The sequence below is a fragment of the Primulina huaijiensis genome, chromosome 3 (assembly GCF_012295235.1).
Source record: "Primulina huaijiensis isolate GDHJ02 chromosome 3, ASM1229523v2, whole genome shotgun sequence".
In the NCBI taxonomy this organism is placed as follows: Eukaryota; Viridiplantae; Streptophyta; class Magnoliopsida; order Lamiales; family Gesneriaceae; genus Primulina; species Primulina huaijiensis.
Window position 1 is genome coordinate 7801170 of NC_133308.1, and position 15854 is coordinate 7817023.

The 15854-nt window shown below is 33.7% G+C and overlaps 2 protein-coding genes across 3 annotated transcripts; one reads left to right on the plus strand and one right to left on the minus strand.

Annotated features, from left to right (window-relative positions):
* The first annotated feature begins 3991 nt into the window (after positions 1-3991).
* On the plus strand, positions 3992-6197 carry LOC140973454 (cyclin-dependent kinase inhibitor 3-like). Its single transcript, XM_073436248.1, has 3 exons — positions 3992-4412; positions 5547-5747; positions 5829-6197. Exons 1-3 carry the CDS (start codon positions 4042-4044, stop codon positions 5896-5898), a joined length of 642 nt encoding a protein of 213 aa, XP_073292349.1. The 5' UTR covers positions 3992-4041; the 3' UTR covers positions 5899-6197.
* A 6082-nt stretch (positions 6198-12279) lies between these two features.
* Positions 12280-15406, minus strand: LOC140973455 (uncharacterized). 2 transcript variants are annotated; one of them, XM_073436250.1, is made up of 6 exons: positions 15152-15406; positions 14752-14957; positions 13844-13924; positions 13240-13449; positions 12799-12876; positions 12280-12715 (listed from the first exon to the last, which is right to left on the minus strand). In XM_073436250.1, exons 1-6 carry the CDS (start codon positions 15264-15266, stop codon positions 12485-12487), a joined length of 921 nt encoding a protein of 306 aa, XP_073292351.1. In that variant the 5' UTR covers positions 15267-15406; the 3' UTR covers positions 12280-12484. The 2 variants fall into 2 exon arrangements, with proteins under 2 accessions (XP_073292351.1, XP_073292350.1); XM_073436249.1 differs by having other exon boundaries at positions 13240-13455; positions 15152-15404.
* Between the last annotated feature and the right edge of the window lie 448 nt (positions 15407-15854).

The window sequence follows — 15854 nt, forward strand, 5'->3', positions numbered from 1 at the left end:
ATCTTTTTCAATCAGATATTCACATTTTAATCCCTCGTCGAGATGTCGACGCAAAAATATCATGGCTCTTGACTTTTCTTGTGATGTGCATATGCCATTTTCTTTTATGGTCTCATTTAGACCTAATAACTCAAGATGCATTTCTACATCGAGAGTCCATGGCATATAATTTTTTCTCGTAATATCAAGAGCAATGAATTCGAGCTTTGCCAAGTTTGACATGGTGGTACTAAAAAAAATTACGATGCATTTTATTAGTTAATGAATATTGCAATACAAAGTAATGGTTAAACAACAAATACAAGCATTCGTAAAAATAAAGAAAACACACGAGGAGGATATTCTCCGATAAGTACAAGATTCGTGATTATTATAACCAAAATAATTAAAAATAACTTTGTGAAAGCCATCTTCTTTTTTCTTCAAAAATTTGATGAAGAATAATTTTAGAGAAGAAGAGAAAGTTGGAGTGATTGAATATATTTGTGAGATCATATTTATAGGGCAAAAACTAGCCGTTTTGTTACCGTTTATGACCGTTGGTGTACAAGAAAATAAATGTATGTATTTGTATAATTTTATGGTAATAATATGGTGTATATAATATTAGTAATATTTTAAATAATTATGTATATCATATCAAAATATTATAATGAAATGTCATAAGATATTTTGTTTAAAAATCTTATAGGCTTTTATACTTGTCGTGTCCCTTACCGGGAGTGTGGGATGTCGTCTTAACATCCTCCCAGGATTTATAACAAGTTTTTTGAAAAATTTATTTTTATTATTTATAATAACATTATGTATTAAATATATAAACAATAAATAAATATTATTATTTTTGTTATATTTTTCTTCTGTTTTGGAGCTTGGAAAAATACAGAGGACTTTTAGAGCTTCGTGCTCATAAGGTGTTGTGAAAAAATAAAAATTTACGGTAAAAATTAAAAATCTCAAAACTCTCAAAATTATCACACTACACACTTTATAATATTTTTCTCTCAACTCAATTATGATTTTCTTCACAAATGAGATATCTATTTATAGAAAATCTTTACAAATAATCCAAAAATAAATTACATCATTACCTTCATCATCACACACAAATTTCAATATTCAACACCTAATTTTACCTAAGTTTCAACATTCAAATATTCAACATTCAATATTCAATATTCAAATATTCAATATTAAAATATTAAATTTCAACAGCTACAACAATTGTTTCAAATTTCCATCGAAATATTTTAGGTTCTATGGCCTATCAAAGTGAAGTTTAATTTTCGATTTTACTTTCCCGACCGAGCAATGAATTTATTGGTCACAATTTCCTCTAAAAACACAATTATATAGAATACTCGAAGTTTATATATGTGTGTGTATATATATATTTGATTACCTCAAAAATATTTATAAGTGATTCATGGTGATGCCTAATTTTAATCCCTTTTTATTGTATTCGTGTAAGAAAACTCTTGTTACAATAAAAAAATGACTCGGTTATTTAAAAAAAATTAATTTTTGTTCAATTAAATTATGGTGGTTTTAGCCCAATCGTGGTTTTAGCCCAATCCAATTAAAATTTATTATATAACAATATAGATAAATTTATGGCTGATCCATGATCTTAATTCAGTGTAAGCAAAATTTTTATAATTAGTAAAGTAAAAAGGCACCGGTTAATCGACAAACTGAAATAATGTGTCATAAAGTTCGAATACAAGTTACATACGGCCGGAAGCACGTGTTAGTTGATAGGAAAACGACGACGAGTATAGAACTCGCAATCAAAAAAATTTGATAGAAAATATAAACTCTAAAGCCGAAAAATATACATGAATTCATTTCCGATTACAAAAAAAGCACAAAAATTTTTTTTAAAAAAAATTGAATGATCGAAAAACATTGAAAGAAAAAAGTGAATCTTTCTGGATTTTATCGAGGATATGGAAGATGAAACATTAAGTAATATTAATTGGTATGACATTAAATCAATGCGTGTGAAGTCAGCAACTGAATAAGAGAAAACAATATGTAGAAGGATATAAGTTGTATCTGGCCAGTAATAGCATGTAAAAATTTAAATATATGAGCTTAAAATTTGGTCATTAAGGAAAAAACATTTGTTTTTTTAGGTTTAGTGTAAAGAGCTAAACATCTAATATTAGCAAATAAAAATTTAAAATTTTGAGCCTAAATATATATGTGATCGTTGCTCAGATAGATGTGAACGGTGGATGTGCAACTATATATATATATATATTCACAATAAAAAGTAATACTCTTAACATAAAAAGTAATATTTTTTTATGGATGACCCAAATAAGATATTTATCTCACAAAATACGACCCGTGAGACTGTCTCACACAAGTTTTTGACATATATATGCGTATGTATGTTTGCCCACGTTGAGCCCATGCATAGATTAAGGCTGAAAAACAATTATGGAGCACAGCATATTATTTTATTCAAAGAAGCCACTAATTTAGTCGTAATATAACTACTCGACGTACATCTAAATACGATAAAATAAGTGAGAAATAGATGCTTTCATCGTAGTGTCATTTACCAGTCCCACGTTTTTCTTGCCAAACCTAAAATCGTTCCTTATTGGCCCCCTCTAGTCATACAATTGAAGAGCATTTAGGGAAAACAATTATTTTAAAATTTATTATATTTTAATAAAATAATATTATTATTTGAAATTTTTTAATTTTGATTTTCAACTATGAATGTGACAAACAAGCACAATCCATTCAGAGCTCAAACTGATGATTTCATAATTATTATTTAAAATAAGATGAAATAATTTTAATTAATAAATATATTTATAAATAATACTATTATTTATTTTAAGTAATAATCATTTAAATGGTATAAATAAATTGAAAATATATTTATTTAATATAAAATAACAATAAAGATAAATGATCAGACAATGAAACCCACAAATAATGAGCGTTAATGTTAAAATGAATGTGAGAGAATACAGATGTTAGTATAATATGTATGTGGTATATGAACCCTAGATAACATGGATACTTTAATAACTCATGCTTTCAAGATAAATTTAAGAAAAGAAAAACGAAAAGCAATTCAGGAACTTCAATAGAAAAGCATGCATTTCAAGAAAAGACATGTTTTTCTTTATTATCTATGAATTTTATGAAAAAGAGGGCTTTATTATTATTATTATTAATTTTTTTTTTGGGGAAATAAAAAGAGGGCTTTACTTTGTGATTGAGATTCTTTCATGTCAAATGGGCTTTATTGCTTTACACAAGTCAATATATCATTCTTTCATGATAGCATGACCCTTCCTTTTTCATTCTTTTGTTTCTTTCTTTAATTTTCAAACTAAAAAGAAAAAGAAAGAAAGCGCCATTGTTTTCATTTGCCTCACCTTTTTCCAAAAAGTAAATATTTCAGGAAAATAAATTTGTGAAGATATTCTTATACTCATTTTCACTCGGAAAAAACTACATTCCAATACCAAATTTATTAGTGCCAACATACGTACTACTTACATACAACCAAGGATAGGACACAAAGTAAGAAAATTATGATGTGGGTGACACAAAAACTCCTGTGAGACGGTCTCACGGGTCAATTTTGTGAAAAAGATATTCTATATGGGTCATCCACGAAAAAGTATTACTTTTTATGTCAAATATATTAATTTTTATTGTAAATATGGACATGAGTGATCCGTCTCATGAATAAAGATATACGAGATCGTATTATGAAAGACCTGCTCTGTGGGTGATGACACAATGATGGAAAATGTATACTAATTTTTGGATTAAGCACAACTGATGATTTTATATATAAATTTTGGGTTCTTGATCAAATTGTAATAAATTTTTTTAAGGGATGGTAACAATTTTTTTAGAAATTTTTTTTGGAACACGTGGAAATTTAAATATATCAAAAATAAAAGTAAGGGATTTTTAAAATATTTACCCTAATTTTACATATAATAAAGAAAGAGCCACCCCCTCTCTGTCTTCGTGAATTATTTCTTCACTCACAGGGATATGGGGAAGTACATGAGGAAAGCCAAAACTTCCGGTGAAACGCCGGTCATGGAAATGTCACAATCATCGCTCGGCGTACGCACTCGTGCCAAAACCTTAGCTCTCCAGCGCCTCCAGTCCACCGCCGCTTCTACTGCTGCTCCGGAAAATCCTGACTCGTGCTACCTCGAGCTTCGCTCGCGGCGGCTGGAGAAACAGCCGACGCAGCATAATTCGCGAAAAAGCCGGAGTCGTAGCTGCTTTTTCCAAGGACAGAAACACTCCGAGGAGTGTTGTGAAGCTGCTTCGATTTCGTGTTCGATAGGAGCGGGTGGTTTGGGAATCGACGCCTCTTTCGGTGAAAGTAATTTCGATACTGAAGCCAGGGACAGGTACACTCACTCACTCATGCAACTTCTACTCACTCATGTTAACCAGTATTCATGTCAGAATCGACATATTTGAATGATTTTGATGAATTAGATAGAGATTTCTAACTGTTTAATTTTTTAAGATTATCCATTATTGGTCTTCGTTCTTCTTCATGTTGCTGTGTAAATATCTGGTTCTTGCGAAAGAGTAGTATACCTTCGCATTTGTGCTCTGAATGGAGCTCTATAAAGAATTTTTCTTATTTGAGTTGGGAAGGATTGCGACTTGATTTTTCTTCAATCTCTTCAGTTTTTTTCTTTGCTGAAACGGATGCTGACTGCTGAGCTTTATGTGCAACTGTTTTCAGTTAAACTAGTGCTTTCAAATTATATTTCCTTTCACATGAGAGACTGAGTATTTATTGAAATACCCTTTTCGTTCTATTTCAGTGCATTGTGTTAGTATCTTATGTCATATGTGGAAACTGAGTAAAATCAATGTACCTTCATTTTTAATGAAATAAACGATCTCGGCTTGCGAATCTTTTACTGCCCCACTTACTCTGTGTGTAAAAAAGACAACACAGGCACAGAGGGATACCCCACAATTATTGTAGTTCAATTTTTGTTCCATTTCGCATACACAGCTGCTGCCATGTTTAAACTTTAGTGACTTCTATTATTTTTCCTTACTGTTGCAGTAGGTCAATGAAGGCGTGATTAAACCATTTTGCTGAAATTTTTGCCCATGGAATGTGACTGGTTTCACTAACATTTAGCTTTTTTGCTCAGTGCAAATTAATCTTTGTAACCCTCTGCTAGATTGTGTTTTTTAACATGACATTGAACATTAACCGGAAGCAGTGTCTTTTTCTCCAAGGATTTGACAGTAAAAAAGGAAATTTGATAGTCAAGAAGGAAGAAATTTACTTTCTAAAACTTGTTTGTCCTGTACTGTAGTGGCAGAGAACCTTATCCTTGATTGCAGCATATGTCGTCCTGAAGGGGCCACAAAAGGCTCAAAACTAGTACTTTGGGTTGCTCTTCTTGTACCAATCTCACGCGTCTAATTAGTATCATCTCATTGTTGTCAAATATTCTTCCTTCATGTAGCGCTTAGTTAACATGATAGGGCATGGGNATTATTATCTTCAGCTGGATCACTAGGGAAAGCACTCCCTGTAGTTCAACTAGGGCTGCAGTGACCCCGAGCTCTTCTACCAGAAGGATGCATTTCAGGACCCCTAGCCAAAGGGTGCCCTTAAATGCTGTTCTCGTAAGTATGCCTACGCCGCTTGAGTTGGAGGATTTCTTTACTATTGAGGAGCAATCCATGCAACGCCATTTTATAGAAAAGTATGCTGCCTCGAGTTATTTTTAACACTTTATAACTAGGGCGTGGTTTAGTGGAGTGACCCGTTTGTTCATTATTTACAGATACAACTTCGACTTTGTGAATGACTCACCGCTCCCGGGACGCTATGAATGGATGAAAGCGAGCCCTTGAGCAGAAATTCTATTTTGCCCAGAGATCTCAAGCATGATGGTAATCACTCACGGAAGATATGTAAATTAATGTTCTGTAGAATACTAGGCAGGTAGTTTTAGTGACTAACCTTTCCGAAGAGAACGTTTGGCAGTGAACGAATATAGTAACATCTTGCATTTGAAAGTCGCCATCCAGCAACAAGCTTCACTAGGTTTTATGTTTTAGCAAGTAAATTGATATTGTATAAACTTTATCACTCAGCTGATCCTTAACGATCCATGATATTGTTCATTCAAGCAATATTATTTTACATAAACATTGAATGGATGAATACGCATCACGCGCTCGCGTTTAGTAATTAGCCACCATGAAGTTGAAATATACCGGTAGTCAGCCACATATGTCGACGCAGAGTCTCATAAGAACAAGCAGGTTGCTGTTTTTTTCCCCTTAAATGAAAAGGAATTCAAATTTGAGCAGGTTGAGAAGATGAAACAACAATTTTAATCTTTGGCTCTTTTTTATTCCATTAGGGGACTCGTTATTTTAAACTTCGAAAACTGAGACACATGAAGAGAACAAAATGAAGGCAGAATTCCTAATTTTCTCAAAGAACAAGTAAGAAAGTGAGGGTCAATATCTGTTTCTCAATCAGTAAAGTCAACTTGACGAACTCACGAAAGAAGTGACCCCTTTGCAAGTAAAAATTAATGAAAAAAAAAAAAGAAAAGAACTGAACTAAAGCATAAAATTACCAACATATCACAGAAATGGATAAAATTGATTAATCATCTACTTCCAGAAGAAATCGAAGAATTTCTTGGGAATCCTACAAGATTCGTTCATTCTTTTTTCTCTGATAAATGGTCAGAACATCATTTGGGTTCGAATCCTACTGACAGATCTACTAGAGATCAGAAATTGTTGAAGAAACAACAAGATCCTTTTTTTGCCTCACCATGGTTTATGACTTTTGAGGGTGGTCATGTTACTTTTGTTCCATAGTTGACACGGAGTCTACGGGTAATATGAATTTCAGGTCACACATTTCAACTTCACACGCGCTGCTGTTGGAGACCGAATCGTTTTCCCCTCTAATCTGTTTAAGCTTGGCCAGTCGTACATCACGCAACTCGTATATGATCTTATCACAAGTATAAAATTTACTTACATGCTGCAAAATTTACATAAAGAGAATGGTGAGGTGAATTGGGTTGATCAAAGCATTCTACATGACATTTCATGCTTTGAACTTTGAAGTCCTTGTTCAAAAATTAGACTGATAGTTACTAAAAGAAGCATTTTTGAATGAATTTTTTCTGAAAGGACCAATGGTTTCGATTTCTCGACTCTATAGGAGAAATGTTCCTCAACGGCTAATGCCTTCTATCTATCAACCTGTTATCCAAGTGTTTGACTTCTTATCAAGTGTCATGGTCCCAAAATCACATGCAAGTTCAATGGTTTCAATTTCACTTGCAGATCATTTTGCAAAGTCTGGAGTACGTAGTTTATCTCAATCGATATCTATTTTCTTGCACCAGAATTGCTTTCATTTCTGCAATTGCTTCTTTGATGCACATGAAAAATTGCCAATGGAAGACCAAATGGGTGTTAGACAACCAGTTACTGAAGTTCCACAAATCGCTGATGAAAATCCATTAGATCAAGTTGTTAATAGAGAACAACAAGAAATTGTTGATCAACCAAACAACCTGAGGAGATCTACTAGAATAAGAAGATCAGCAATATCTAGTGATTATGTTGTATATTTAAAAGAATCGGTCTTTAACATCGGAGCCGAAAATGATCCTGAAACGTTTTCACAAGCCATGAGTTGTAATGAGTCAAAACTATGGTTTAATGCTATGAAAGAAGAGATGAATTCTATAGCAGTTAATGGAGTCTGAGATCTTGTTCAGTTGCCTGATGGTGTAAAAGTCATTGAATGTAAATGAGTCTTCAAAACAAAGAAAGACTCATTAGGCAACATTGAAAGGTATAAAGCAAGACTCCTTGCTAAAGGATTCACTCAACAGGAAGGAATCGATTATAAGGAGACTTTTTCTCATATATCTAAAAAAGATTCTCTTCGTATCATTTTAGCATTGGTTGCACATTTTGACTTAGATTTGCAACAAATGGATGTGAAAACAGCTTTTCTCAATGGAGAACTAGAGGAAGAGGTTTATATGAAACAACCTGAAGGATTCTTCTCTAGTAATAGTGAGCAATTGATATGTAAGCTTAAGAAATCTATATATTGATTGAAACAAGCTTCCCGTCAATGGTATTTAAAATTTCATGATGTTATCTCTTCCATTCAGATTCGTAGAAAACATCATGAATCAATGTATCTTTATTCTATATGTGGATGATATATTACTTGCAACCAATGACAAGGGTTTGTTATATGAGGTCAAACAGTTTCTCCCTAAACACTTTGATATGAAGGATATGGGCGATGCATCTTATGTCATTGGCATTAAGATACATAGAGACAGAATTCGAGGTATTCTAAGTCTGTCTCAAGAAACATATATCAACAAAGTTTTAGAGAGATATCGGATGAAAAATTGTGCACCAAATATAGCTCCCGTTGTGAAAGGCGATAAATTCAATTTGAGCCAATGCCCAAAGAATGATCTAGAGCGGGAACAAATGAAAAACATTCCTTACGCTTCTGCTGTCGGAAGATTAATGTATGCTTATGTTTGCATTAGACCTGACATTGCATTTATTGTTGGGATGTTGGAAAGATATCAGAGTAATCCAGGTTTAAACCATTGGAAAGCTGCAAAGAAAGTAATGAGGTACCTTCAAGGGACCAAAGATTATATGCTTATGTTCAGACGAACTGAGAATTTGGAAGTAATTGGTTACTCTGATTCAGACTACGCTGGATGCATTGATTCACAAAAATCCACTTCAGGATATATTTTCATACTAGCTGGTGGAGCTGTATCTTGGAAAAGTGCAAAACAGACATTGACTGCTACTTCCACTATGGAAGCTGAGTTCGTATCTTGTTTTGACGCAACCTCACATGGTGTATGGTTGAAGAGTTTTATTTCGAGGCTTCGAATTATGAATTCTATATCTAGGCCATTAAGAATATATTGTGACAATGCGCTACTGATTTTATGGCTAAAAATAACAAAAGTGGTAGTCGAAGCAAGCACATCGACATTAAGTATTTAGCCATACGAAAACGTGTAAAAGATAAGAAGCTAATTATCGAACACATTAGCACTGAATTGATTATTGCAGATCATTTGACTAAAGGCATTCCACCATGGAAATTCAAGGATCATACAGAAAAAACGAGACTTGGTTCTTTTATGTTACTTTGTTGTAAGAACAAAGTTAATGAAACTATGATATGATATTTTCTCATATTTATTGTGTACACATTCATTGATTTGAGAAATATCAATAAAGTTGGACCTCGAATAAACATAGGGTTTATTCATTAAATTATTTGAGAGATATAATACATTGTGATACATGGAAGATAATAATCGTTTTTAGATGACTTATCTCTTTGATTCATGTATTTTATTTTCTCCTGTGGTAAAATGAGATATATGTGTCAAGTGGAAAAATGTAAAAAAAAGTGACACATATCAGAAGAAGATAAAACGTGTAAGAAATTGCGACGGTCATTGCCTACATATTTTGACAAAACTTGCGTACACCGCCTCAACTTTAGAAAAATTGAGGCACGCATGCGCCTCTTCTTTTGACAATCAAGCTCCCGCAATAACTCATTGATAGTATGAGATGTCTATAAATAACATCGATTAAGGTCCTTAAGCACATACCTCATAAGAAATATACACCATCTACAGAGAGCGTGAAGTGCTTAGAAGAGTTCAATCGGAGGAAAAACAGAGAACTTACAAATTTTCAATGGCCGGAGGTAACGCTCGATTTGCTTCCGCATATAGGTTATCATGTTTATATATACGTAGAAACATGATTTTTTAGAGGAAAAAAAAATTCTGACATATAATGCATATAGTGATAAATGACGATAATTAAGAGCGAAGACCGGGAAGAGAGAAACTTCTCAAAGTTTCATTTGAGAAGGATTTGACGAATTCTACCAATTGATTAGTTACACAGTATAGCTGCTCCTCTTCATATTTGATTTTGTTTCTGGAAACGGCCGAGAGAGCGGCGAGGAAGCCGGATGCTACAGGATGGGAGTGGAGGTGATTTTAAGCTTGTAAAGCTGCGTCTAAACCAGGAATTCACATCCATGGCCGGGCAGCTAGTCCCGCACAAGCATATTTTGGAAAATGTAACTGTTCAATCATTATTAAAAAAAAATGAAATCCTCATAAATATTTGAAATATTATTTTTTAAAAATATTTGTTGACATTTGTTATACAACAACCCTTTAAGGAAGGGCAAAACAGGGTGACAACGAGTCTTTTTAGAATTCGATCAACGAGAATCTCATTATTTATCGAATCGGGGCGGGTTTAGATAAATATATATCCGATCGACGGCAAAAACTTGTGTAAAACGGTCTCACGGATCGTAGTTTGTGAAACAAGTCTCTTATTTGGGTCATCCATGAAAAAATATTATTTTTTATACTCAGAATATTACTTTTTATTGTGAATATCAATAAGGTTGATCCGTCTTACAGGTAAAGATTCGTAAGACCGTCTCACAAGAAACCTACTCCCGATCGACATCCCAAACTGAATTCTCTTTTACATTAACTTGCTTACAAGATACAAGGCTAGACATAACTCTAAAATCTCCAAATTTTTATTAATATACATTATAATTTTTAAATAAATTAATGCACAAATTTTGATAACAATTATGTATTTATGAAAAATAATAATGAAAAACATATTGTCTATTTGTTATCTCATCTCGGTTGTTGAATTTTTTCTATCGTGAAAGATGCTTGTTTAAAGTTAAAATTTTCTAGCTATGTCCACATTGTAGAGGTGTAAACGAACCGAATCGAGACAAATATAATGAAAATTTGAAGATTTAAATTTTGCTCAAATTAGTTCTATTCGAGTTCGAGCTCAATTCGAAATTTGAAAATTTGAAATCAAATTCATTTGGAATTAAAGGTCGAATTCAAATTCGGCTCAAAAGATTAGAATATGTTCACGAACTATTCGAACTATTGTTCGAAAATGTATTCGAAACACTCGAAATTAATTTATTTAATATATAATTATATTATATTAATAAATTTTAAGACTCACGAACTATCGATAAAATAATTTGGGTTCGAGTTCGGCTTGAAAAAAGTTCGAACATGTTCCAGTTCTGCTCGAATTCGATCAGCTCGAATACGAATCAAATATTTTTTGAGCTGGCTTGAAAAACTCGCTAACCAACTCGGTTCGTTAACACCTCTACCTCATTCCAATGTTCTTCAAGCTGTGTGCTGGTGTGGAATGTTCTTCTTTAACTGACATAGGTAATATAAAGACTAAAGTTCAGTTTAACAATGGCCAGATAGCTGTAATGGATTCGAAATCAGGCAGTGTTGCCGACTCAGCTGTCTCTTCGAGCACTTTAGGAGCTCTCATCATTTACACATTATGCTCATTCCAAGTGTTCTTCAGGCATTGTACCGATGTGGCATGTTCTTCCTTAACTGACATTGATAAGAAAAAGACTAAAGTTCAAGTTGACAATGACCAGATAGCTGTAATGGATTCAAAATCAGGCGGCGTTGCCGCCTCAGCTGTCTCTTCGAGCAATTTAGGAGCTCACATCCTTTACACAATGTGCTCATTCTCAGTGTTTTTCAAGCATTGTACCTGTGTGGCATGTTCTTCCTTAACTAACATGGGTAAGAAAAGACTAAAGTTCAAGTTAAAAATGGCCAGATAGCTGTAATGGATTCGAAATCAGGTGGCGTTGCCGACTCAGCTGTCTCTTTGAGCACTCTAGGAGCTCACATCCTTTACACAATGTGCTTTAACTTATGCAGATAGCATGATATCTATTCTCTTGAAAACGTTGAGATATTATTTACAAATGATTAAAAAAAATTATTATGGACGTTTCCTATTCAAATTTGCAAAACTCTGTAAAAAAAATCCATAATTACTTTCTAAGTATTTACAAACACTACCGAGTACAGTGAAATCCCGAATGAGCGATAGTGATCAATAAATATCGCAATAAGTTCTCATGCTCCAATTGCCTTCTGTTTAGTCATCCCCACATAATCTAATGCTTTTAAATTTGTATTCTTACATGATATAGTCGGATTTATGATTTCAACAAATGATTCACACACTTCATGGATCCCCATATATCTACCTGAGTGATACTTTTAAATGTTGTATAATATCAGAATAATGTGTGCATCTACTTTTTATCAATAAATTTAGTCATACGATGAAAACACCAGTACTCATTAGATAACTCGCACGTTTGACCTACATAAAATTCACAGTTATCTACAGCAAACAGTTGAAACACATTTCAAACTACGCCCACAAACTTGAACACGGTTACATGGCAATGCAGCAATCCAAACCTAATACCAAATTGTTTCTCCAAAAAATGAAGGCATGCCATCAGAAAATAGCCTGGAGGTGTCACGTGTTAACTGGCACTTAGTCGGGCAGACCTTCGAGTCATCCTCTTCCTGTCAGAAAGACCTGAGACATCAGCATCGGCTTCTAGGTGGGCTCTTCGACTCCTCTTTCTCGTGGAAGATTCAGAATGCTGTGAGTTCTGAGAGGCAACATGAGGAAGATCATCTTCTTCTATAGATTCTGATTTGAAGATAAAGCCAGGCCATTTCTTACCACAACCCGGGCATACTTTTTCGATCTGCATTTCATAGACAATTACGTAAATCCACGCCCTCGTGTTAAACAGTGCATTTCAAACGAACCATGGCAGGTGAATAGTACCCTTTGTTGTGAGAATTTCTTTTGCAGGCAGTATTGATGCAGTCGGACATTACAAGCTTCATTCGGACAGAGTTCAGCCTGCTCAAAATGATAGGACACAAATAGTTTTCTGATGTCACCATGTATCTAATCAAAAGAATGAATTTGAGAAGTCTAACGCACAGGTCAATGGGAATATAAATCGTGGAATAATTATGTGATAAAAAACTAATAAAAGCGGGTTCAAATATCACGTTAAGACCTCTTGTGGATGATGTAATAGGCAACTTTTAGTTTGATCAATGTAAATACAGAAAATAAATCAGCTGGACTGCAAATGCTACTGTTGCAGAAGTTTAGCACGAGGAGTTAATTTGGTGGTTTTTATGGTTCAAAGCTTTGTCAAATACCAGCATGAATACACATATTAAATAATAATAAAGTTCAGCAGGACACACAAACCTTAACCGCGGCTTCATTACAAACTTCACATGCAGGAACCTCATTACTCCGGAACCAGCTTCGAAGATCGAGAAAGGATCTTACTCCGAGACCAATTTTTCCTTCCGTTGTGGAACAAAGCCACTGATCCTTCGCCAATTGTTCCAGAGTTTTTTCCTTTTGTGACAGAGAGAAATTCTTCAAGGCAGGAGGGATCTGGACCGCACCACCCTGTGACTGTGAACCAGTAACTCCATGAATCATCAATTTCAAAAAACAAAAGTTCCAAATAAAACAGACTGGTGCAAGAACTGATTATAGAGACAAGAAAATGAAGGGCAGTGACTCCGTGAATCCAGCAATCCAAAGAACAGAAGTTCCAAATAGTACAGAGACTAGCAACTGTTTTAACGAAGTACAAGGTAATATCGACCCCAATTAATTGCCTCTTTTCTCTATCACATATTGCATAAAGGAAACCAAAAGAGCGCCAAATTCATGTCTGATACCTAGGGACCAAATTCTATTAGAATGCATATCCAAATGGGTTGCCCGAATAAGTTATGAATACACAAACAAAATATCTTTCCGCAATAAATAGTGGGTTAAAAAGAAGTCAAGCAACCTGCGTCTCCAACCGTGTGTTCAGAGCATCAATATTGGAAATGCTTCCAGTGGCTTCTGCATCTTGGATAATAGCTTCAACCTAAAATGAATATCAACCACAAAGTAACCACTAACCATAAAGTGCAAAGAAAAATCATCATTGATGTAAAAAGACTCGAACCATTCTGTAGGTAAACAGTGGTACATTGTACACAAAAGCTATAATATTCCTTCACATCAAATATGTTGAAACATACACTCTCATCGAGACAATGACCTTGCAGTATTTCTATCAAAGATGAGCAGCATTCTTCGGCTTCTGAACCTTAAATCACAAGATTAGAAAGTACCTAAGCTAAATATTGATTTAGAAGTTAAAATAATACATATCATCCAATTACCCAAAACCTGTAGCAAACGACTTCATCCACTCAGTGAAACAAAGAGGAAATTTCCGCCTCAGTTAATTGACAATGCCTTGCGAGACAGACTGAAAATATTTTACCTACTCCAATAAAAATGAAATTTCTATATTGTGACGCATGGGAGTTAATATTGCGCAGATAATTGAACTCCTCCAGCAACAAGGAAAGAGAGACAAATGTGTTACAAACAAAACCATTCACATTAACAATACTCAATTGACTAAATTAAATTCAGATGACATGCAAAAGCGACTTGTAAAAAATGGAACTTATCAAAAGGAAAAAACAGATAATAGCTCCTTATTCTTTCCCTCTAACTTTTATCTACTTTATTTCACCATTTGTTTTGTTTCATTGTGGTAAAACAAGATTTATGCTCACTGTTGAACATTAAAAATAAGACAAAGAAACACAATTCTCATTATTTCTATAATTATTATAATTATTTTATTTATTTAATCCTAGAGAAAGATGCTCAGGCAGGCATAGAAAAGAAGCTTACAATGCTTTTGTAAAAAGTAATCTGAGGCACAGTGTACTTTGTTCCAAGTTTGGACTGATCATCTGAAACACTATTTACAACTCCATAGTAAACATTTCCATCATATTGGTTTCTGCATGCTCGCAACTCAAACTGAACATAGTTTAATTCCGCATTTATTTTTCTAAGATATTCATTAAATAGCTGCTGATGCTGCTTCTGTGTACCTGCAAAACAACATATGATACACAAAAGACTTAAACAGCGCGTTCTCGACATGTAACATATAACAATCGCAAAACCATTTGATAAAGTATAGTTTTTACCAACGAAATTACACAATCACACAAATCCCCATAAAATCAAGGCAATCAAAACAAGCTTCAGCAACACCAGCACTTATAGAAGCAATTATACAAACCTGAGGATTTCCCGCTGACGTGAGAGAAGATGGAGCGAAAATCATCCTCCTTGATTGGGCCGCGCGAGAGTAGTGATTGTATGAGTGTATGATGTCTCCAGCTGAGCGCCGACATTTCTACTCGCTCTATATTTGCAGATGTTTACCTGGAATTTTTGGTTCTTTCAAACCCTAGACGGGAAGAGGGAAATTCCCAGGCAATTTGGCGGGAGAGGGGTTGGCATTGGCAACCGGTTTGTTCCAATAATAATTATAAATCATTTTTCAATTTTCCAAGTAAATAAAAATAATCATTACCTAAAGTCTCTAGGTCTTAAATTTATTGTTAATTTTTACACTTGTTTCAACCAATAGTATACACTAAGTTTTATTTATTAAGAAAACATAAATTATTGTTTTTTTATCTGTAAGGCAAAAAATAATATTTAAATTTATTTTGGGAAAAAAAATTGACGGAAGAAAATTGTTATTTTTTTTAATCATATTCAAAATTTTATTTTGGTGTTCAATAGATTATAAATTATTCATGAATTTTAATATATTTTTGAAGATATTAAAAATCAAATGAAAGTAATTTCTTTAAGAAAAATCAAAAGATACAAACTTATAATCTTTTTTGAAACTTATTATATTATTATTGGTGGGGATTTTATGTTTTAATCAGGTTCAAACTCATTACTTTCCTTGTTGGGAGAAGTTTAAT

Bases quoted from the DNA above. Each gene is read 5' to 3' on its own strand.
- LOC140973454 (XM_073436248.1), top strand. From the start codon at position 4,042: ATGGGGAAGTACATGAGGAAAGCCAAAACTTCCGGTGAAACGCCGGTC. The intron at 4,413-5,546 runs GTACACTCACTC...TATTATCTTCAG, and splicing joins GATACTGAAGCCAGGGACAG to CTGGATCACTAGGGAAAGCA. The intron at 5,748-5,828 runs GTATGCTGCCTC...CATTATTTACAG, and splicing joins CAACGCCATTTTATAGAAAA to ATACAACTTCGACTTTGTGA.
- LOC140973455 (XM_073436249.1), bottom strand. From the start codon at position 15,266: ATGTCGGCGCTCAGCTGGAGACATCATACACTCATACAATCACTACTC. The intron at 13,925-14,751 runs GTAAGCTTCTTT...TATTCATTTTAG, and splicing joins TTACTTTTTACAAAAGCATT to GTTGAAGCTATTATCCAAGA. The intron at 12,877-13,239 runs GTTTGTGTGTCC...CATTTTGAGCAG, and splicing joins GTAATGAAGCCGCGGTTAAG to GCTGAACTCTGTCCGAATGA.